This window comes from Stegastes partitus, unplaced genomic scaffold (genome assembly GCF_000690725.1).
Source record: "Stegastes partitus isolate 25-593 unplaced genomic scaffold, Stegastes_partitus-1.0.2 Scaffold560, whole genome shotgun sequence".
NCBI classification, from domain to species: domain Eukaryota; kingdom Metazoa; phylum Chordata; class Actinopteri; family Pomacentridae; genus Stegastes; species Stegastes partitus.
Genome location: NW_007578291.1, coordinates 77580 through 100630, shown reverse-complemented (window position 1 = coordinate 100630; position 23051 = coordinate 77580). Strand labels below are relative to the sequence as shown.

General features: G+C 40.2%; 1 protein-coding gene across 3 annotated transcripts in view; it reads right to left on the bottom strand.

The window, feature by feature from the left end:
* Positions 1–23051, bottom strand: part of vps39 (VPS39 subunit of HOPS complex) — a 55936-nt gene continuing 32885 nt past the window's right edge. For 2 of the 3 annotated variants that reach the window (XM_008288469.1, XM_008288470.1), the window contains exons 22-24: positions 21800–21934; positions 18184–18275; positions 13526–15412 (exon numbers count right to left, since the gene is read on the bottom strand). In XM_008288469.1, coding sequence (XP_008286691.1) covers positions 15331–15412; positions 18184–18275; positions 21800–21934 — 309 coding nt within the window. In that variant the 3' untranslated portion in view covers positions 13526–15330. Of the gene's footprint in view, positions 13–13525; positions 15413–18183; positions 18276–21799; positions 21935–23051 lie in introns of those variants that run through there. The other variant, XR_520447.1, reaches the window with a different exon arrangement.

The window sequence follows — 23051 nt, the reverse complement described above, 5'->3', positions numbered from 1 at the left end:
TTTGTGTTTGTCCTCACTCCTCCTGTACGTTCTTAATGTCTGGGCTTTTGAAACAATGGTTTAAATGGGGGGAATAAATGAAAAATTCACACAAAACCCAAAGTGACACTGAGAAAAAGTCAGAATCAAAGCCGTTACAAATCATCCTCTGGGCGCCACGAACGTCTCCACCAAAATTTATGACAATCAATCCAACAGTCGTTGAGAGATTTAACACAAAAAACCCACACAGACATCAAACCGAAGCCAGCGGGATTAAACAAACCACGAGTGTCTCCACAGATTTTCATCACTTTTATTCCAATAAGTTGTTGATGTGTTTCAGTTTCAGTTCTCCCGTCAGACACACAAACATCAGAAAACATGAGACAAAGAACAGAATAATAGCACTTTTTAACGTAAATGGTTAAACATGTTCCAACTGGTGATCAAGAGTTGAACATAAATCTGGGAGTTTATCTTCAGATTATCACCTCTGACCGTTTGTCGTTGAGGAGGTTGAAAGAAAAGAGTGTTACCGTTAAATCCAGCGGGAGACAGTAGAAGGGTAAATAAGATTATTGTTTTTGGAAGCAAATAAGTGCACATCTGTGAGATACAGTCGTCCTCAAATGTATTCACACGGTTCCATTAAAGAAAAGGCAAAATTCACAAGAGTCACTCAAATAACTAGAAACTGGAAAATGTAATCATAAATAAAAATTTGCTAAATTATAATTTAGTGAAAGAAGACATTGCTTTTGAACTGCAGTTGAAAAGAATAATTAAAAAAAAATAAAAGAAAAGAAAAAACTGTCCCAGACCAATTAGAGCCCTTTGCTGATGAGCAGTGGGTCGCCTGTCAACAGGTGCAGAAGTCTGATGGAGAGTTACAGAAAACACTTGATTGCAATGATTGAAGGGCTGTTCAACAAAACATTAGTTTATGGCTCCCATCATGCTTGTTTGCTTTTTTTTTGTAAAAAATATTTCTGTTGAACCACAATTCAAAAGCAATGTCATAATTTTCATAACATTTTTTATTTATTATGACTTTTGTCAATTTTAACTTCTTTCCGTGACACCTGTTTTTTCCTTCTTTAATAGGAGGGTATGAATACATTTGAGGACAACTAAGATGAGAAACAACCAAGGAGGTTCTCTTTTAACCTGCTAGATCGCCATGGTAACTGATGCTGCACAGCTAGTTGGAGATTTAAATCAACAGTAAGAGACATCCTCCTCTCACCAGTTCTTCTCCTCACTATACTCACTCTAAGCGATGCAGATTCTCAGCTGAGGCTCTATCTGTGAACCTGTCGAGCTGTTCGTGCTACTGCATGAAGTCCTGAAGTTACAGCAGGAAAACCTCCTGCTCAGGAATCTACATGTAGTTAGTTGATGATGGGAAAAAATGCAAATAAGTTCTTCATGTTGGTCCTGACTTGCTGCTAAATCAGTTTTACATGACTGGTGCTGCTACCTGATTAGTCTGTTGGCATTTATCACAGAGAATATTCAATCAGGAACAATTATTTCACTTACATTTGGCCACAAAGTAATTTCCATGTGTCCTCATTACGGGACAGTGACAGCTCTAAATGCACTTCTTCAGCATCATGTTTGAACGAATACAGTTTGAAGCTTCAGAGCTCCTGTGTACAGCTGTAAGGTTAGAAACAAGCAGCTGCTATTGAGACTCACCGAGTGGTAAAATAAAATAAAAAATTTACTTGCAACAGCTACCAGCATCCTCTTCTTCATCGCTTTCAGTGGCAGAACTTTTCTTTACTCTAATACATTTTTCAGATTCTTCACAGCTCTTAATTAGGGTTGATCAGAAAGTTCGTAGAGGCAGCAACCGTCATTCATTAAGATGGCATGTAGCATCACACACTCGACATCAGGACCGGAACCACAAAGGATTAGTGTCGTCAGCAGCTGGACGACCCGACCTTCATGTGGAGGATGATCACTGGTGATGTGAGGGGGGGTCTGCAGCTACCACCGACAGAAGAAACAGCAGCTTTTAAAACCAGGAAAGGAGCAGCAGGTTAGGAGCAGCAGAAGCATGGGTATCGTTTTCTACAACATCAATGTTGGGCTGCACTGGGAATGCGTCTTCCAGAGTCGGACTGTGGAGGCAGACTTCCACTGTAACATCCCGAGGAAGAACATTCAGCTCAAACGTCCTGACGTCATGCCTGTGATGGCATGTGGGAGCTCCAGTGTGCTGTCCGCCTGGTTTTCTAACACAACAACCCTCTTGTTTACACTTACTCGACAGATTTGGGTTCATGTGACTTCACCCTCTAATCAGAAAATGAAATTCAAGTTCAAACATTTAAACAAGGCCTGGGAGTTTAACACGTTCATTTTGATTAAACAATTGATTGATGAAAACAATTGCACATTTAAAAAAATAACGCAATTAATCGCACCTTTCTCAGTTCCCTAACTTCTGGTGACGCTGACCAACAAACTCCAGCCAGAGGTGGCGCTAATGCACCTAAAGTTTGTTTGGCAGCCGTGAAGAAGATTCACAGGATGCACTGAGTGACGTCAGCGCACAAGAAAGTTTGGTGAACACTGATAGAAGACGAGACCGCATTGCTTGGCTTGTTGGACGGAAAGTGTTTTTTCTCATCACGGCCTAATGCTACGTGTGCACATGGGGGGTTTTGCCAAAGTTTGCCAAATTTACATAAAGTTGTAGTCAAGTCTTCTTTATGCAAATGATCTGCAGGCGATGCTACACCTCATCGCTCGAAAGTTCCAATGCATTTCACTACACAATGAATGGGAAGCGAGAAATTGACGGATCATGTGGACACGTAGCTTGAGGCAGCTTGGATAAGAGCATGGTTGTGTGCAAACTGTGCAGGAAAGAGTTTTCAGACAAAAGGTCTTAAAATGTTGAATAGAATCGCTAGAATTGCACTTTGCACTAATCTGTGAATGTAGTAGACAAATTAAAAACGCACAGATATAGATGAAAAATAACATTTTTGTTGTTTAAGTTCACGTATATGTCTATTCATTGATTCAGTCGTCAACCAAAATCTATCTGAATTGAAAAACTTTGATTATTGTGTCAAATATTGCTATTTAAGAAAAATTAACTGTGATTAACTAACTGCAAAGCCTCCAAATAGTTCAATACATTTTTTAAAAATTGCGTCCCACCACTAATCCAAACAAATCCAGCAATCATCGCAGACAGTGCATCATGTTTTTAGAGCACGACTTCCTGGGAGCTGTCCAGGTGTGGCAGGAGCCCTGGGAGCAGTGAATGGCTGCACAAGGACACTCCTGCAATGCGGGTGTTTATTTATTCTTATCGGCACAGTTATCAACCCTCATAAAACAAAATATCCCTCTTGACTGAAGCAGGCGGCACACAATAGGTACATTATAATCCACACAGAGCCTGATGACATAAACCTGATTAAAAAAAGAAAGCTGATAACCACGGACATGATACTCATTATCACCGACTGAGGTTTTAGGTTTTATTGAGCCAACTAATGCATAAATTACACCCCTCAATCTGAAGGAGACATTAGAAAAGCAAACTCCCAAAGTGTAATCTATCACATTTCAAGGTAAAGACTTCCTTTACAGTGAGGTTAGGGCTCCAGGAACTGAATGTGAGTCGGCGCTGTGTCCTCTGAGGTGAATGAAGCTGTGTGTTTACTGCAGACGCTCCCACAGACCTTCACCAGCCTTTTAGTTCCACCGAGGATCACCGCTGGTATTTCAGACAACTATGCCAAAACGGTGAATCCAGAAAAGTGAACAAAGACACACACAGAAACCCCCGAAACACACACACAGACAATCCCGTATAAGCCTCTATGGAATTCCACTGTGATAATACTGGAAACTCAGCCAGCGTCCTCTCGGCTCCGAGCGCCGATCACCGAGCTCCAAGATGCACAAGTTCGGTCTTGTGTGTGCGTTTCGTTATGCAAACAGCGAGTGTCGGAGAGCAGGAATGTTTCGCAGCTTCTGACAGATCAGAGGTCGACTCGCGCAGGTTTCCCATGAGGCTTCGCTGCAGCCCAAACAATAAGCAGCTTTACTGAGTCAACTCAAGGCTTTCTACATCGGGCCGTGTTAAGGATTTATAGCCAAACTCCGTCCAAAATCTGTCCTTTGAAAAAGAAAAACTCTCCGCGGGCTTGAGAGGGAGCCGTGAAAACCGACAGAGACTGTAGACTTAACGGCAGATTCTGTGATGACAAGTTTTCACAGCGGGGAAAAAAAAACATCCAGAGAAACTTGTGAGACCGCCTGCAGTGAAGTCTTTTCTCCTCTGTCTGCTGTGAGGCCAACCACAAGTCTGCAGAAGCAACCTGCAAATTAAGATTCATGTCTTTAATGTGGCCAAACGGTGACCATTAAACAGGCTCGATTTCTATTTCACTTGTGTTTTTTTTACAAAGCTGAGACCTGAGGAGTCAGTTCAGTGAATACAATCTAATATTCTTGCAGCGCGCCGATGTCTTACCCATTATTGCTCCAGGATTTACAAGCTCAAAGCGTGAGACCTTTTGCTTTAAAGTCGAATCTTAAAAGGCAGAGTTTCACTTTTTGGGAAAAACACTAATGTGCTTTCTTGCCAGAAGTTAGTGAGAAGATCAAAAATATCTCTTTTCTGTTGGGTAAATACAGTATGAGTTTAGTTATCTTCCCGCCAAAGATAAAGCTAAAGTGCAGCAATTAGCACATTTCAGAATATGTTTGTTAACTCCCTGAACCCCAAAACCCCCCAGCAGATTTTACAGGCATGTTTTGATTTTAAAAATTGTTAAAATTACAACATTTATCAGAGCAAGAAACTGTAAAAACAGAAAAATCCTGAGATTTTCACCTTTCTAAACGACTTTGAACTAATCATCTGTGATGTGTGGTTACATCATGAAAATGAACAAAATCTAACCTCAAAATCATGATATTTCATCAAAATTGCTCTATTTTACACATCTATAACATAAAATCTGCCCAACATATTCTGTTGGCGATGACCAGACTCCAGCAAAAACTAAAAATTCTGCACTCCTTGCAGGCTGTGCAGAGCAGAGCCGAGAGGAGACAAGTATGAAAAAATAAATTAAATGTAAGTGGTAAAATATCGGCAATATGTAGAATCACTGTTTATTCACAGTATTGGTAACAAATGTGAGAACCTTCGAACAGCAGCAGCCTGCACAGTAAAACTGTTTTACAAGGTTTAAAGTTTGGATGATGCACTCAATCAGCTCTGCTTGGTTCTTTGTTCTTGTTCTTCCAAAGCAATTTCCTAAAGATCACTTTGCAGGGGCACCGTCACTGCATCCTGGGCTTAGCACCGCCCCAGATGACTGTGGTTGGTTTAAAGAAATACAAACAATCCAGAGCATCTTTACCCCCCTATAGCAGAATGACAACGAGGTGCAGTCAGACCATTCTTCAGTGCTGATATAATGTGGAGATAAGTCCAGCTAACTCTGTAAACTCTGTGTGTTGTGAAATTTAGGATCCACCTGCCAGCACCTGTACAGCTCAGTAATGATTAACATGCCTCTTGCTTGGTTAACCTGTACCACAGCTGACTGAGTCTAGCTAGCTGCTTTGTCTTTTTTACAGGCTTTGTGCTATGCTAAGCTAAGCTAACCTTATCTTGGAATCTCCGGAGGTGGAAATCTGGAGGCCAGGTCAACACTTTAAGCTCGTGGTGGAGTTCTTAAAGATGTTTCTGAGCAGTGTTTGTGGTGTACTGTAGCTGGTGGCATTTTTTGCAACAATGCTTAGACATGTAATAAATATCAAAATAAGATCTACACAAATGCTAGGACCAAAGTTTCAGCAGAACACTGGATCGTAACAAACTGCCTGATTGGTGTAAGAATGGTACTGATGTTTTTACCTCAACTTTTTCTCCAAAATATTAATCCTTACTTGTAATAATTGAGATTGAAAATTTGCTCTTGAACTTGGAATCAGTAATTTCACCACAAGCTCATTCTGAATGTTGGAAGAATTGAATTACAACCACAGCTTTAAATGAGAACTTCTTAAAGTGCGTCGAAATCTGCTGAGAATCAGACGGACCTGTGGTGAAATTGCTTTGTTAATAGATTTATAATGAAGTGTTTCCTTTCAAGTCTCAAGGCGAGCAGAAAATCCAGTAAATCAAGACGTAATGCAGTCGAGTTTTAGTCCACTCTTTATCCCTGTAAAACCCCATGACTACTTGGCAAACTCGGCGTGTTGTCTGTCTAATATGGGGTTGAATCGAAACCTCTGGAAAAAGCTGGTGAGTTCGAGTTGTTTTGTCATCCTGCACTATCATTCTCTCCACTCCACTAAAAGTCTACGTTAGAATTAGTTTTCTTTCCTGAACTACAGCTCTTTATTTTGATTAGCTTCTCTCATGTAGGCTGTAAAGTCTTCTGGTTAAATTATGAGAGAAACAGTGTAAGAGGTACAACATTCCTCCCTGAAATCAGCGTCCTTGAAGGCTTCAGGCTCCAACAGAAGCTGGTAATTTTTAAGCCATATTTAGGTCAAACTATGACTGCTTGGCCCAAGAGACTTAAGAGCTTATGTGATGTTTAGTTTCAAGCAGAAGTGCTTCGCCCAATAAACCCTTCAACACTTCTTGTACAAAAACCAGCTGAAAATTCTGCTGCTGTATTTTGAATTGAATCAAACGGTGAAAACATTTTAAACCACAGCAGCAACACTTCCTTGTTTTGTCAAGAGAGCGGATACACAGCAAAACGGTAGTATTTTTAATTATAATTTTCTGTTTTAAGAGCTTGTACTTGGTGAATCGCTGCATTGATCAGCCACAAGTTAAAAACAGGTGAACTGAATGACACAGATCATCTCGTTACAATCCAATTTTCTGGCATTCACTTGGATCTTATTTTGACATGTAGCAACCAAACAAAAACCTCCAGAGCTGAAAAATGAGAGCAAAAGCAACATCACATCTAGACAAATCTTCAAGGCGTTGTGTCTTTACCGTAGAATAGTCTGACTGCAGCTCGTTGTCATTACGCCGTAGGGAGTTAAAAACGCTCTGGCTTGTTTCTATTTCTTTCAACCAATCACAGTTGTCCAAGACGGCGCTAAACAGCGTTTCTGCAAAATAGCGACCGGGATATTTATTGTGGCGGAACATTTGCATGAATGGAGACGAGCACAATAAAATAGCTAATTCACAAAAAAGCAAACAAAAAACAAACAGATTGTCATGGTTTTGTTTGCTAGTTTTGTTTTTTGTGTAAGTTTCATGTCCATTTTTAGCATCTTCCTGTTTTATTTTGAAATTGCCATTTCTCATGTGGCACTTGTGTTTTTAATTTTTGTTCTTTGTCCCTCTTTTCCCTTCCTTTTGATAACCCTCATTAGTTTCACCAGTGTCTTTTTAGTTCTGTCTTTGCCCGTTCGGCCCGTTTTGTCGCCTGTTAACCTTCCTCTCTGTTTCCTGTTTGTAAGGTTTGTGTTTTACTTTTGGAGTTTTGGGGGGTTAGTATCTTCATATATACACACCTGAACCTTTGTTTGGACTTCTGTTGGAACTCTAGTCATCTCGTGTTTGTTACTCACTATTTGTTTAGTATTTTTTTTGTTTGATAGAAGTATTTTTTTCTTGCCAACCTGCCTGCTGTTCTGTCCCTACCAAAACACCCTGGTATACAAATCTGCTTTACTGCATGGTCCAAATCCTCAGAAGATTTTTACATTTTCAGCGAGTAGGTTGGTGCTTGGAGGTTGTTTCCAGTAGCAAAAAGAATTTTGAAAGCGCTAGCACACAAATAGCGGAAAGGAAGGAGAAAGCTGTGTCAAAAGAGGCAGATTTATACCCATAGTCTACATTTGGTCAGTCAGACTAATGCTAGTGTTTTACTGTTTAACTCTTGGTCGTACGTCTTTGCATACAGCCAATGGTTTGACCAACTTAAATACTGTTTAAGACCAAGCAAAACCTTCATGGCAACGTCACTCCCTCAGCAGGATGCGCCCTGCCACACCACTGCTCAGGAACGGCTCGAGGAACCTAACCAAGAGCCAGAGGTGTTGAACTAGCCTTCAAACTGGCCCGATCCTGATCTGATCAAGCGTTCATGGGAAGCACCAGATCAAACCTGATCCACAGCATCCTAAAGGCACCAAAAGTCCCGTGTCCAAGCATCTGGTGAGTCTGAACTGTTCTGGCAGCACGAGAAAGACCTTTATAATATTAAAGAAGCGGTTGTGCTGAACAAAAATAACAAAATCCTTCATAGTGTTTCGGCTTTGTTTGTTAAAAAGGGTTGAATGTTAATGCGTCAACAAATGTATCATATGTTACATGAAATTAATGACCATTGAAGCTGTTTTTGAGGCTACAAGTGATGAAAATTGGCAAAAAAAAAAAAACAACATTTTGAAAGTGGCACAAAATGTTCCATCCCATAGTAAGCTTTGGATTTTTGCTTCTGAGGAACGTGGCACCAAAATCTGACAGAAAGCCTGAAGACGTTTGATATGAAACTCTTACTTTTGTCCAGTTATCACCAAGAAAAACAGACAAGTCTCACCACGCAAAGCCTAAAAAACTAAAGCCAGCTCACTATAAGCTGGATTTTCTCTCTAAGTCACCGACTATCCTTAAATAAGTCCACGTGTTTTAACAATCAGTCACTCGGCGAGAGCTGATGCAGCTATTTTTCCAAACAGTGACGTCTGATGGAACAAAGCATCATCTGTGGTTTCACAGCAGACGGGTGGAGCTCCAGGATACGGAGCCGGAAAAGTCCACTAACCTGCTGATCCGATACTGTTTGAGTGCGTTACTCACCGGTGTCTCTGCGGCGGATTATCGCCGGCTAAAGGGGACAACACATCCTGCTGGAGGCCATCCAGCAGAGCCGACTGGGAGCTGCCGAGGCCTTGTTGTCATAAGGCACATGTGGGATTAGAAGCACACACACACCTACTGAACACAGAACTCAAATATAATAAAACATCTGGAAAGATAAGATGGAAAAAAAACCCCAAAAAACACAATAATCTCATGACATTTAGAGGAAATAGGGTGTTCACTGTGATTCAGAGCTCTTACTCTTCAAAGAAACTGGTATTAATACCCGACTCTGCCCTGCTGTGGCTTAGCAGGCAGCCAACTGTCAGTGACTGTGTGTTATTGTGGAAAAGGAAAGCAAAAAAAATACCATCCTCAAACTGTGACAGTCAGTATTTGTGTCTGCCGGCTGGCTGTTGGGAAGCTCCTACCTGACCACATGCAGATACACACCATTTAGTTTTTCTGTTTATGTAGTTTTACAGCTGCAGCGGCTACAGACTGAATCCTTAAGCGTCTGATTTAAGTGAGCAGCCTGTTAGAAAGACATTAAAGAAGCCTTCAGCTGTCAGAGCTTCTACCTTGCAGCGGCCATCTTGTCCTGGAGGTTAAAGAGGAAGCATGCCCCTGAGTGGGCGGGATCTTAAATATAATTGGGTAATAGCTGTGTCCTGATTGGCCGGTGTAAACTGGAAAGACACGCCCCCCCTTACTTAAGTATATACATGAGTGTAATGGGAGAGAAATGAGGCTCAGAGGGCAGCTGTGCTAACTGCTGGATGCACTTTGTGAAGGTTTCCTTTCTCTTCCTTTTGGTGTGTTGTTGGAGATTCGTCCTCCACGTGGCTCACAACGCTACCTCCCTCCCTCCTTGTAACACTAACGCTGGTGATTTATGCTAAATGCCAACATCAGAGTCCACCTACAGTCTTTGATTTAACCACTATAAACTCTCCTCTATGTATCTGAAGCTCTGCTCACACTGGACTACTTTTATTTAAACAATATCTTTATTTATTTTCAATTAAAATATACATACAGGAAAAAAAAACAAAAAGAAATCAACACAATGATAATCTAAATTTGCTGTCCTCAGTAAGTCTTCTTCACTTATTCTTTACAAAGTCTGCTATTCTCCAGTAGGATTCTCTGGTAAATCCAGCTCTGTTTCATTGATCTTAAAGGGTTTCCTTCTAGTGGAAGGTTTGACATCATTTGTTTGATCCAATGTGAGTTTCATCCAAAAAATGAATCAAATCGAAGCTCAAAATCGTGATGTTTCAGCAAAATCTTTTAATTTTACGTGTCTCGTTTTTGAACAAAAGCAAACAATTTGTTTACATCAAATTCTGTAAAAAATAAAAAATTCTGCACTCTTCGCTGCAACCTCGAAGTCTGAAGTGACAGAACAGTCTTTATGGCATTTAGAAAACTGAGGTTCAGCCCATTTCTGTTCTTTTTAAAAATTGTTATAGTTATGTTCTTTTAGAAACAAACCGAGTAGAATTTACTGAGCATCCAATGAAATTCTTCTGTAGCTCTGACCTCTTCTCATAATACTTGAATCTTTTTACACCAGTGTTCCTGTAACTTCTGTGCATGCACTGCATTTATCTGAGACATCTTTTACTCGGGCATCTCCAGTATTTCATAATATTTGCAGAGGCTGTCTTTAATTATGATCCTGTGCAAGTCTACCTTGTCTAGAATTAGTGCAGTAAACAGTACAATTTCCTAACATGCACTATATGGACAAACGTATTGGAAGACACCTTGTAGTCATTAAATCCAGGTGTTTCATTACAGGTGTAAATGTATGTACGTTTGTGAAAGAGTCTGTGGTAAAATCATGGGAGAGCATCTTTGCAGCAGGTCAGTTTGTGAAGTTTCTTCCCTGCTAGAAGTTCGAGGCCTTTAGGAAATGTTTAAGAACTTGACTGACCTGCACGAAGCCCCGACCTCAACAATACCCAACACCTCTGGGACCAACTAGAACAGAGATTGCAAACCAGGTCTTCTCGTCCAGCATCAGTGCCTGAAGTTTTCTTCTGGATAAATTGGCAAAAAATTCCCACAAACTCACTCCAAGAGTTGAAGGTGTTATAGCTAAAAATTGTCTGTATTAATGTACGCAGATTTAGATTAGGATGTCATAAAATGTGCTGCAGGTGTCTCAATACTTTTGTCCACATTGTGTATTTCACTAAACACAGAGGTAATGGTAGTCCAGCATTCCTGTGATTAAGGGTCATGTTTAGGAGGGTTTTTTTTTTGCAAGGTTGTTGTTTCTTTCCCACGTCAGAATCACAGAGGCTGCATTAGCAATTCTAAATGTACTTTTTTTCTCCCCCAAAACAGCCCTGAAGGTTCTACGGAGGCGGTTCAGAACACGCCTGAAGATTCAATCCGTCATAAAAACGCTCTGCAAGTTCCTGCAGTGGAAAACAGCCCGATGTCCGTGTAAAATTTTAGTGTCGCACATAAAGTGGTTGTTGAAATATTTCAGTGTGAACCAACAGAAACCGGTGTTTCAGAGCCTTAAAATCACTCATCACATCTTCATCGGTGTCACACTTGGCTCCATATTTATCCAAATAAGACCAACATAAAAACCCAGGAGGTATTATTATTTTTTCTCTCTGCCAGCTGTGCAGAACATAAAGCAGAGGTGGGCTGGTCTAAACTGGGCACACTGCTGCTGGAACATCTTTTCCATTTGCACACTGGTGCGCTATTCCAGGACATGACAGCATCCCAGTACAGTAAAAACACAGCGAGTTATAAAGAGAGCCACAATAATTTGGAGCTTGATGAATTATTCAGGGTTTCTCTCAGCCTCGTGGATGTGCCATCACTCCGGAGCTCTCCATATGCTCCATCAGCCGAGCACATTCTGGCCGGTTCTGGTTCTGGGGCTCGGCGCCGTCTTCCCGCCCAGACATCGGAGTCATCGGGATCCGTTCGAGGCCTCGGTGCAGAGAGCAGTTGGCAGCCTCCGCCGAGACTCTCCGCGTTGCCGAGCAGTCGGCCTGTTGTGATTCTGTTACTCCAGCTGGCTCGGCTCAGTGTAGGAAGTCCATTAGCAGGGACGAGGAACAGTGTGGGTATTCTCCACAGCCCCGGGGATAATGGGCCTATCTGGGAAAGGACTTCCAGATGAGATGGGGATGTTGGACCGCTGGCAGATGGATGAGGAGTGAAGTCGCTCCACTTTATTCATGGGAACAACAAGAGGAACCACTTTAATGTTTAATAGCACTTTAAAAAAAACACTTAAAATAATAAGCTCACAGTTCAGTCTGGATTATGTGACCAGGCTCTGAAGTTACCTGCAGAACTGTTTCTCAGGTTGGTATTTTTTTTTTAATTCTCTCACGACACATTTTATGGAAGCCCAACAATGCCATGAAATTAATAAACAGAATGAAGAGGCAAATAGTCAAAACTATAATAAGTAAAAGAAGAAAGATACTGAAACTATCAGCAACTATCAGAAAAAGTAAAAACTACAGTAAGTAAAATTATGTTGAAGACAAAATAAAGGATCAGATTAAACGACTGTGTGACGTTTCAGTCAGAAAATATGCTAAACAATGTACCAAACAATGCTGCTACCACCTACGATTTGGTTTGATTTATGAATATTTCTTATTAATATTAAATAATCATACTTAATTAAATACAATTTAATCACAATTTCAATAAAAACAGCCATTTTGAGTGCTATACTGCCAAACATTAAGTTCAAAATGAAGAGATTAAGTTTAAGATTAATCATTTCCCGAATCTGATTTCATTAAATATTTAACATGTTTAAGCAGTATCTCATAATTTTACCATTTTTCAGTACGATTTAGAATTTCACAGTGTTCATTTATTTACTTATTTTCCTCTTGGCATTATTTGGCTTCCACACAAACGTCTCTCGTCACATTTTTACTCACTGTGGCTCATTTTTCTCTGCAGGATAAAGTCCTGCACCTCTACGGAAACAGAACAACCATGATTACAGGTAGAGAGAACTCAAAACCTTCTTCTGCTCAGTATGAGTTAAAATGGCAAAAAAATCCTAAAAAGGAAAAGAAAGTTGAATTTCTTTGATTAATTATTTTACAAAAATTTTAAAAAACTGGCATCAACATGTACAGCTCACAGGTGTTAGCAATACTGGAAAGAAATGGTGACTTTACATGCAATAGATGTCTAACTACTTGCATTTTGAATTGGTTTCCGTACACAGCCTGCAGTTCAGCCAAAACACTTCTTGTCACGACGGAGTCAGTGAAGGCTTCTCAGTTGTGCCAAGGAGTGCAAACTTTCTAAATTTGTTGCAGAATCTGGTACAAACAGTTTATTTTTTGGCAAAATTTAAAGTGATTTTGATGAAATATCATAATTTTAAGCCTGGATTTTGTTTACTTGCCAGATGAAATTGCATATAACAGATGATAAGTGAGTTTCAGGTACTGTTGGAAAGTTTCAAACCACAATTCTGTTTTTACTGTTTCTGGCTCTGATGTGTCATTTGGGAGATATTTATGAAAACAACATGCCAGAGGGTTTTCAGATTCAGAGGTTATGGGATATTTTTAGGTGTATTCTCACAGTGACAACATTGTTATGAATCCCTGCATCAACCAAATGTAAATACGAGCAAAAATAAGACGTAACAGCTCCACAGTGGACTCCAGCCGCCAGACACAAACATGAGTGGAAATGCTCGTTTATTACCGATTACAGCCAGACACACGGATGCCGGGTCGCCCTTCACAATCAGACCACCTCAGTGAGAAAATTAACCGTCAGCACTCCCGGTCTTTGTGCAGTACACACACACAGTGGTACAAATCTGAAACAGTCTTAGCAGAGAGCGTGTGCAAACCTCTAACAGGAAGAGGTGGCGTTTAAAGGAGCAGGAGACGACGCTACCAATTACAGGAAAAGGTGAATTTAAAACGTCCTCCAGACGTGCCCAGCGGTGAAAGGGACAGATTTGACTCAGTGACGACACTCTGGATCCAAACTCCTTCATAAAATCCATTGCTTGCATTCAGTTTTTGAATTTACGAGTCCTGCTACTTTAATGACCTCCCAGGCAGACAGTAAACAGACACGTTTCATAACAATATTGCCATTAAAACGCACAGATGGATCAAACCTCTCCAGTCTTTCACATTACTTCCAGTTCTTGTCACGCAGACGTGTGATTCGACAATAAATAAACGGGACGACGACCCACTTTTAAAGTGCTGTACTTTTGTGATCTGTCTTAGAGCGAGACCGGGTAACTTTTGAAGGAAGAAAAACTGCAATAATCTTCTCACAAAATTTCAAAAAACTGAAATCAGAAGCAATTAAATGCATTTTAGCTTCACTTAGTCAGCAGCCAACTCTGACTCATCTCTACTTTCATAGTAATGAAGAGCATCTGTTGTTTATTGTTATTTAATAAGTCAAAAATATTGTTTTGCACTTCCTCCGAACCCACACTGACCTGTTAAACATGCTTTTTTTGTCCAACAATAATCCAAAAACCCAAAATATTCGGTTTAGTGTTGCACCTCAGAAGCTGGATCTGATGAAATTTGTTAGTTTTAATTGAAAAAAAAAAATTAAAATAACTGCTTCTTATCTTCACAAGTTCATTAATAAACTACTCAGGAGAGTCTGAAAAAGGAGAATTTGGTGCTAAATCTGTAATTTCCACTTTAAAAGTTACCCAGTGTTGCTTTAAAAGTTAATTCTACTTCATAAAGAAGACAACAAATGCAAAGACGACGTCCAAAAAAACCAAAAAGCATTAAAAGAGTGGATGTAGTCTGGTAACAATGTAAAAACTGTAAATGAGAAAAAAAAACCACAGCTGTGAATAATGTTAGCTGGAGGAGTTGCATCAAAAACATGCTGTAAGACAGAAAAAGAAAAAGAAGGCGTTTTGCTTTGTCAGTACCGGTAACAGCAAGACATCTGACTTCACTGTGAGTACAATCTTCAGAGTCACAGAAGGCATTTATTTAACAGAACTCCTGCAGAGTCTATATGGCGGATCGAGCTTCGTTTGAGGCCTAACACAGTGTCACAGGAGGGGGACAAAAAACAAAAAGACGACCGCTGACCGAGGCTTGTAATCATCTCCCGCCGAGCGCCAGCTTCTCTCAATGGCGCTCATTTAGTCCCGACGTGCACCGCGGGGCAGCCAATCCCCGTCTAGCGTTACAGCGGCGCATGCTTTTCAAATGTCACAGCCCCTCGTTTCTTCTTTATCTCCTCCCCACCTGTCGAGCGGACATTCCTCCTGTTACTTCATGCACAGAAGGTCGCAGTTTTTTTGCTTTCAGGAGGAGGTTTTGGTTCTTTAAAAAAAAAAAAAAAAAACGTCGAGGTGCTCTGGTTTATCTGAGCAACCTTTGCTTTTGTTTTTTGTTTTTTTTTTCTGGTTCAGAGACGTCCAAGCGGTGAAGTCCAGTGGGAGCAGGGAGGGCGGTTCATTAGTCCCGGGTAGGAGGAGGCCGTTACTGCTCGGTGGGACACACGTTTCGGTCTTTGCAGCAGAAGTAATGCACCACCACGCCGTTGGGATACCTGGCGAACGCACTGGAAGAAAGAAAGAAAAAAAAAGATAAAGGGAGCTTCAGGATTACGGCAGATAAACAAGCGTTTCATTAAAATTTATGAGCGAACTAAAAATGAACGAGGTATGAAATTAACAGCGGCTCAGGGCGAAGACTCGCCCGAATCAATAAACCGGCAACAACACGGAGGAGATGGAAAAAAAACCCAGGAGATGCGTTTACTCTACCCTGACGGTGTTTTAATCCTACGTCAGCGAGGATTAATGTGGTTAAAAAAGGCACATAAAAAGATCACTCATGTCTGCGGTAAAGTGCAGCGCCATGAGTCGAGCCTCGGGGCTGCACGACGAAGCAAGATTAGCCAGCTTAGTTGAGCTTAAAGTCGGGCTTTTCGGCGTCACTGCTCTCTTTTAACCAGCTAACTAATGCTGCTTTGGGATTTAAATTGGACACACCTTCTCTTTCAATGGTTTTAAACACTAAAAAACATCAAAACTGTAAAAGAACACGTGGAACTAAAACAAAAAAGGTGTTAAACAAACCAGAGTATGTTTTATAGTTTACATTCTTCAAAGTAGCACCGTTTGGCTTTGATGACAGCTTTGCACACTCCTGGCGTTTTCTCAGTCAGCTTCATGAGTGAAGCCGAAAGCAGAAAAAAAAACTATTTGTTGTGTTGCCACATAAATCTACATGTTTTAAGATGCAAAAAAACACAAATATGTTGCTGTTCTTGGTCCTGATTTGCTGCCAATTGCTGCTAGATGCAGAACACGGATTACAAACTTTACTAGTTTAATGGTATTTATCACAGAGAATATTCAGTCAACAACATTGACTATCTATCTTGTATATAACATGTATGAGCACCTAGATACCACGAATTTCCCCATGAGGGATGAATAAAGCATCTATCTATCTCTAATTCCACTTTGATGAGCCAATTATTAGGCTTAATTATGGGACAGAATCAGCACTAAACGATCACTCAGTGGTTAAATAAATATATTAATTTACAAGATAAACAGTTTTCTACCAGCCTGCCTCTTTCTTGGTGCTTCTTACTGTTATAAAGGTTGATATCTCTCAGACGTTTCCATAATAACAAATTTTTCCTCTTGACTCAAGTAGGCGGCCCACGATTGGTGCATTTAGCATCGGTGTATTAAAAAAACAAACTATTGTACAGTTGTTGCTACCGTTCTGTGTCTAGCTGCTCTGTGTGCCTTAAAGTGCCCCCGTGGGCCAAATTAAGTTATTTTAATTGAATTTTTTGTTGAAGAAAAGTCACATGACATGTTTTATCTAAAGAAGAAAACCTGGTTAACACACACACACAAAAAAAAACAGCTAACCGCCACTGTGAAGCTAATTATCTTCACTTTCTATCGAACCGACTTACAAACAAATGTTAAACTTACTTCAGTCCTCTGGAGACACTTCATTTGTGCCTCATTTTATTTAAAAAAACAGTCTAAAGCATAAACATCCTGCGTTAGAAACAGTGAAATGTAGGACTACTACATCTAAAAACAAACCAGTAGTATTTCCAGATTGTCGCTTAACTTCTGCCGCTTTTAAAAACCAAAAGCAGCCACAGGAGAGCTGCACGGTTTGCAATCAGCACAGATTATACAACGGCATCATTATGCAGTTTGAGTGAACGTCTCTTTTCTGCTCAGCGCAGTCGCTCATGAAAATTCAACAGTTATTGTCTCATCTCGGAAGTCGATGTATGTTCCAGCAGTTTCTTTTGTCAACTGTCTCGTGGAAAAAGCTGATTTGCAGCAGAAAGTGTCTCCAGTTTTGTGGCACCGTTATAAAAGTAAACATTATCTGCTAAGGGGCATAATTTCCATTCTTCACTGCTCCTACACAGGGCTAAAGATGATGCAAACAAGGTGCTTCAGTCAGTGATTTTCACAAACCATCAGAATGACACAGTGGATTTTAAAAAAAATAAAACTAAAAAATACATGTTTACAGAGCAGCTTTAAGGAATCAGAGATAGTCCAGGTGCTGCTGACAGATTGCTGAGTGAACTTTTAACAACCCACTCTGACGAAAAATCAGCTTTTCTACCTTGTTAACGCGTCCATATGGTGTTTTTTTTAAATGCTAGGAGACACAGCTTGAGCAAAATAAGCAGCGCGGCTGAGCGTCTCCACCTTGAACCTGCAGTGTGCCGACGACGGTCTTAAAATCACGGATTCAGACTTCTGGAGTTTCATATTTAGTACATCTAATCATCTGAATTTGTAAAGTGGGACTTTCAGCGTCATTACTCTCCTTCAGGTTCTGGTTCGAACACGTTTGGCAGAATTACTTCAATCACTTGCTCTTGTGAAGCATAGCAGAGATTTTAAGACAAGATGGGAGTATTGTCATGGAAAAACATCTAAATATGTAACTCTGATACACACAGATGAGTTTTAAAGGGTTAAATCAACAAACATAGAAAGACTTTAAGCTCAGAACATTGCAACACATGGATGCTCTTCATTTCTAAACTTAAGCAAAGCCACCAAGTAACGCTGGTCAAGCTTTAGTCATCCTCAAAAAATATATTCTGACTTGCAGTAAACTACTAAATGATCATCAGAGGGAGTTTAGATGTGAGTGTATGCAAAGGTGACTGAAAAGATTTGCAATGTACATTTGCACAAGTGAAGAATAAAAGTCAAAACAAGAAACAGAAAAGAAGACAAAAGATAAAACATCAAATATAAAATACAATTTTAAAATGAGTATTTGCATACTGTCAAAATCCTGATTTTTGAGAGACAGTGTTACCTGTTTCCTATTTTCTTCTTGCAGACTCTGCAGGTCTTTTCTTCTGTTATGACACATTTAACCTGCTGGTGGAAGATCCGTTCCTCCTGCACCTGAAAACACGACGACACGAGCACATCAGCTTTAACACCTGGATCAGTCCAATTCAGGAAAAAACTCTCGAAATATGCTGCTGCACCGTCTCCAGTTTATTTATTTGGGATTCAAAACGAAGTCCAGTGCAATCTTTTGGCTGAATTTTGAGGACGGCACACATTCTGAATTTTTGCATTTTCAGCCTCTAAAAAGCATCTTCCTTCAGAAGCTATTTCAAGGGTTCAATGCTTCTAGAAATGAGCCATGAAATTTGTTGAGGAAGCAGACAAAGTTGTTTCCAGTGGGTCAAGACGACTGAATGGCTCCAGCAGAGGCCAAATTGTCAAGGGTAAGCCCTTGAAAATGGAAAGAAAAAGTGCAAAATATTGAAAGGAAAGTGGTATTAGGGCCTCAGAAAGTTCTTTTAAGTGTGTATTGTGACGATGGATGGATATATTCGCAATTCCAACTAAAACTTTTCACTAAGTTCTAAGGCCACAAACATCAGTAGAATTTAAATTTCTGCAGATATTCAACCCTTACAATGGCCCTCCTCGGTGAAAATACATAAAATTCTCTCGTCTGAAATTCTCAAATTAAGCAAAAACATTTTACAGAACTTAGTTTTGGGTCCAGAATTACAAATAAGCAAACTCTGAATATAATTTAAGCAGAACTGCTATCTTAAATGACATCCACTGACCCCTGTTGTTTTTGTGGAAGACTTATCTTTGTGCCACATCTCAAGGTACAAAAACCTTCATCCACAAAACTCTGCCATCCCTCGCCGCAACTCGCTGACGGATGAAGGACAAAATATTAAGGGCTTCACTCATCTGAATCCTGTGTTCTTCAGAAGAGCATCACGAGACCTGAGCTGTCGCAGCGTTTCATCACCTGAGCCACAACAGTCTCTGAGGAGTTCACAGGTGATTATATAAAAACGAAAACAAGAAAAAACGCTGCAGCACCAACGTGTTTCTTTTTTCTTTCTTCTTGCAAAAGTTTCACCTCAGAAAATTAAAGTTCTCCAAAGTTTAATCATAATAAATGTTTGGTTGTTAAAAGCAGAGAAACACGTCCTTGTGGAAACACCAGAAACAAGAGCTGCAGCTGATGTGAAGCGGCTCTGAAGCGTGAAGAACCTCCACCAGCCTTTAACCGCACCACCGTGACATCTGCAGGTTTGTTTATGTGCTGTTTAATGCGATGTAGCAGAGCAGCTAATGAGCTACTTAGGTTGAGAAAAATGGCATCAGCGGGACGCCGTTCCCCAGCGAATGTTCGTCTGGTGCTTCGTCCAACAAGTGAAGGTGCCGGACGAGACGCGTTCGTGTTTGTCAGTTAGATAAGAGGCAGACTTGAGCGGGAACGCTTGTGTTGTGTAGCAGCTGCTGCCGGGCTGTTAATCAGACTGACCATCTGCTTCGCCTGTTAGAAAAACCGCACAAATATGGTTTGAAATTACTTTGATTAGCTCCAGTTATCATCTATGTGGAGCGAGGATTAACTGTGTTCTGTTGATTTAATGTAAAAATGAGCGGTGGCATCATGAGAACATTTAAATTTGTCTGTGCTGGGTCTAGATTTGTTTCTCAAAGGAGAACACAAAACATTACAGACGTCAAACATTTTATATTCAGTTTAGTTCCTCTTAGACTTGAATTAAATGAAACGTTTTGATAAGCAAAAATAAATCTTGTTTTTATTCCAATTTTAAGTTGCATTTTTAGGAGCTGGAAAAGGAGAGATGATGATTTACGGTCCATTTTTCTGTCCATCAACGAGCAAAGTTCCTGTTAAACAAACGAATAAATGAAATCAAACTGCTCTCAGCTGATACACACTCAAAGGTTGTAACTAGACACTGCTTTGCATTAAGGCTGAGAACCCTGAAACCAGCCAACAGGTTCCAAAGGCATGTTATCTTTAAAAATGTTGCCACAATTACACCATTCATCAGAGTCAGACTGTAAAAACTTTCAACTTTTAAAAAATCCTTGAACTACTCTTCATCTGAATTTTCATCAAAATCGCTTTATTGGATATATCTAATTTAAAAATTACCAAAAATTAACAGTTTGTACTAGATTCTGTCAAAAATGAAAAAATCTGTACTTGTTGGTGCCACAGTGAATCCATTAGTGACTCAGCTGCGACCGACGGTCACGTGACTTCAGCTGACCTGCAGGCTGTGTTTACACCGAGCAGAGAGGAGACGATATCGGTAACACCTGAGAGTCCTTGGAAAATGTCGTACATGTTGATTCAAGGTGTTTTCAGTTTTTGTAAAATAAATAATCAAAGAAGTTCAACTTAGATTTTTTCTTTCTTATATAATTTATGGCATTGGTGCTTTGTTATACTCCACAGAAGACATTTTTGAGCTCTCTCTTGTTCTTCATGGTTGAAAAATGAGGCCAGTAAATGTTGCACTGATCTTCTGTTTGTAAGTTTATGTCAAAGGTAGTTTTTGTACAACACATCTGGACTCAACAAGAGACTTTCTGAGTTTATCCACACGAACTGAGTTCAGCTCTTGGACTTCCTCTCTCTTGGCGAACATTTGGATGCTCGTGGCTTTGGTTTAACAATTAAAATAGTTTTCTGCGTGACACTGCCCTCTGAGTAAAGCCAATAACACAATTCTCTGGGGTTCAATTAAGTACCACGTTATCTTTTTAAGAAAGAGGACAGAAGCCCACATTTTTCATCAGCAACACGTAAAAGAAGAGTAGAGCAGGGCTGCAGTCTCACAGTCAAACGGTTGGTATGTAATCACCAGCGTTGCTTACATGAGGAGAAAAGCGCGACATCAACAGCCGTCCAGGATTTGTTTATTATTTCTTGAGGTGGGAGGAACAAACTACCTCTGGACACTCCCATGTTTTCACAACTCTGAATCCACCCAACCTTATTTGATGTTTACTGAACATTTACTCAGCTCCAAACTAACCGACAACGTGTCAAAGAAGTCGCTGGTCTGGCTGCATTTTGTTCAGACGGACGGCTAAAAAGCGGAGCGTGAGCTATTTGTATATCAGAGCTCAACACTAACAAGGCAGCTCATCTTAAACAGCATCCCTGAGTGTGAACGAATCAGAATTGGCATATTTCTACATGTTTGGTCTCATAATCAGCAGCTGCAGCCAGACGGAGCTGGATGTGAGACCTCCACTGTCAAATAGAAAAATGATATCATGCTGGGAATTATCAAATTACATAACGAGGTTAAAATAATTTAATATGCCGCAAACACTATGTCTGCTTATAATTCATTTAGGCTAATACGGCTAACAGGTAGAGTGAACTCGGTGCACTTGGGCTGATTTATCTCAAGATTGTTTATCTAGAGATCAGATTGCTTTTTTTTTCCTGCAGTTAAGGTTTTCAACAGCCCGTACAGCCCAAGAACAAGAAAAAGGGTTATTTTGACTTTACCCAGCCATCAGTCACTTCACTGGCCAAATGTGTTGGATGTAACATCTGAAATTTTAATTTTATGAGGATTCATCATGTGAACGGATTGTCCGGGACTCACCCTGAGGAACTCGGCCTGAAGCAGACTCTTCAACACCTGGTTGCAGCGTTTCCTCTGAGCCTTCTCCTCCAGGACGCTCTCCAGGAAAACCCGGATCTCTCGGATCTGAGTGTTTGCTGGGAGCAGATTGATGGCCTGGGAAAAAACAACAAAAAACAAACACCAGGCTTGTTAAACCGCCGCTGACATTATTTGTTTTTAAAAAATATTACGTATAATAAACATTATGGCACTTTCATAATGGGAGGGACCTTTGTGGACTAGACGGAGAAAACATCTCCTTTTCAGAAGCAAATAAGACAAATGTTTAAAAACATAATTATTTAAAATTAGCATCTGCTCCAGCAGTGTTGGTCTTCACACAATTGTTAAACTGAATTCAGAGTTAGCAGTGATAAAGACCTGTAAAAGACTAATTTCCACTTCTATCAGAGTCATTTTTGCAGACTTATCACTTTTTTTTTTAATCATTTCAACGTCTGAATATTAATGAAATTTCCGTTACATGACACTAAACTTTCAATCGCATCTTCTCTTAGCTTTGTAGACAGCGGTCCTTCTATCCTTTTGCTTGATTTAATTCAATTAATCTAGTGCACATCTAGTTACAGTCATACAGCCGGCTCAGACTGAGTGTTTTCTGCAGAGATTTAGTTTTCAGAGTAATAACAACTTATACCTCGAAACTCAGAGAAAAAAAAAATCATTAAAAAATGGTAATGAGTTCCTTAAAGGACAAGCAGCAGGCAGTGGCGTGTAATATGCTAAATAATATGCATTGCAATTAGATTTTTAAATACCACACAGCCTTTCTGTTAATTAGACCTCCCTCCTGCCAGCAGCAGTTAAACGCTTCTTGTGTAAGAGGAATAATGATGTCTTTATTGGAAGATAAAAGTTTGTCCTTTAGGCTTGTCAGCGTCCACATAGCAGTGGAGGTTTAAAACAAAAGGAGCAGGGGCAGCAGGCGACCTATAAACAGGGGCTACATCCCCGACCAGCGACCACGGGTTTGAATCCAGCCCACGGCCATGTGCTGCCGGTCCTCTCCCCACTCTTCTCCCTACTCTCCTGTCTGCCTTACTCCACGTACCTGTCTAATAAAGCCGCAAGGCCAAAACAATTAAAGGAGCAGAACTGGATGGACAACAGCCCAGATGTGAAAAAAAAAACTGATCGAAAATAGAGGGCTGCAAATTTGTGTAGATTTGTAGGTAGGTAGGTTTGTTTATTTGTAGGTAGGTTTGTTTGT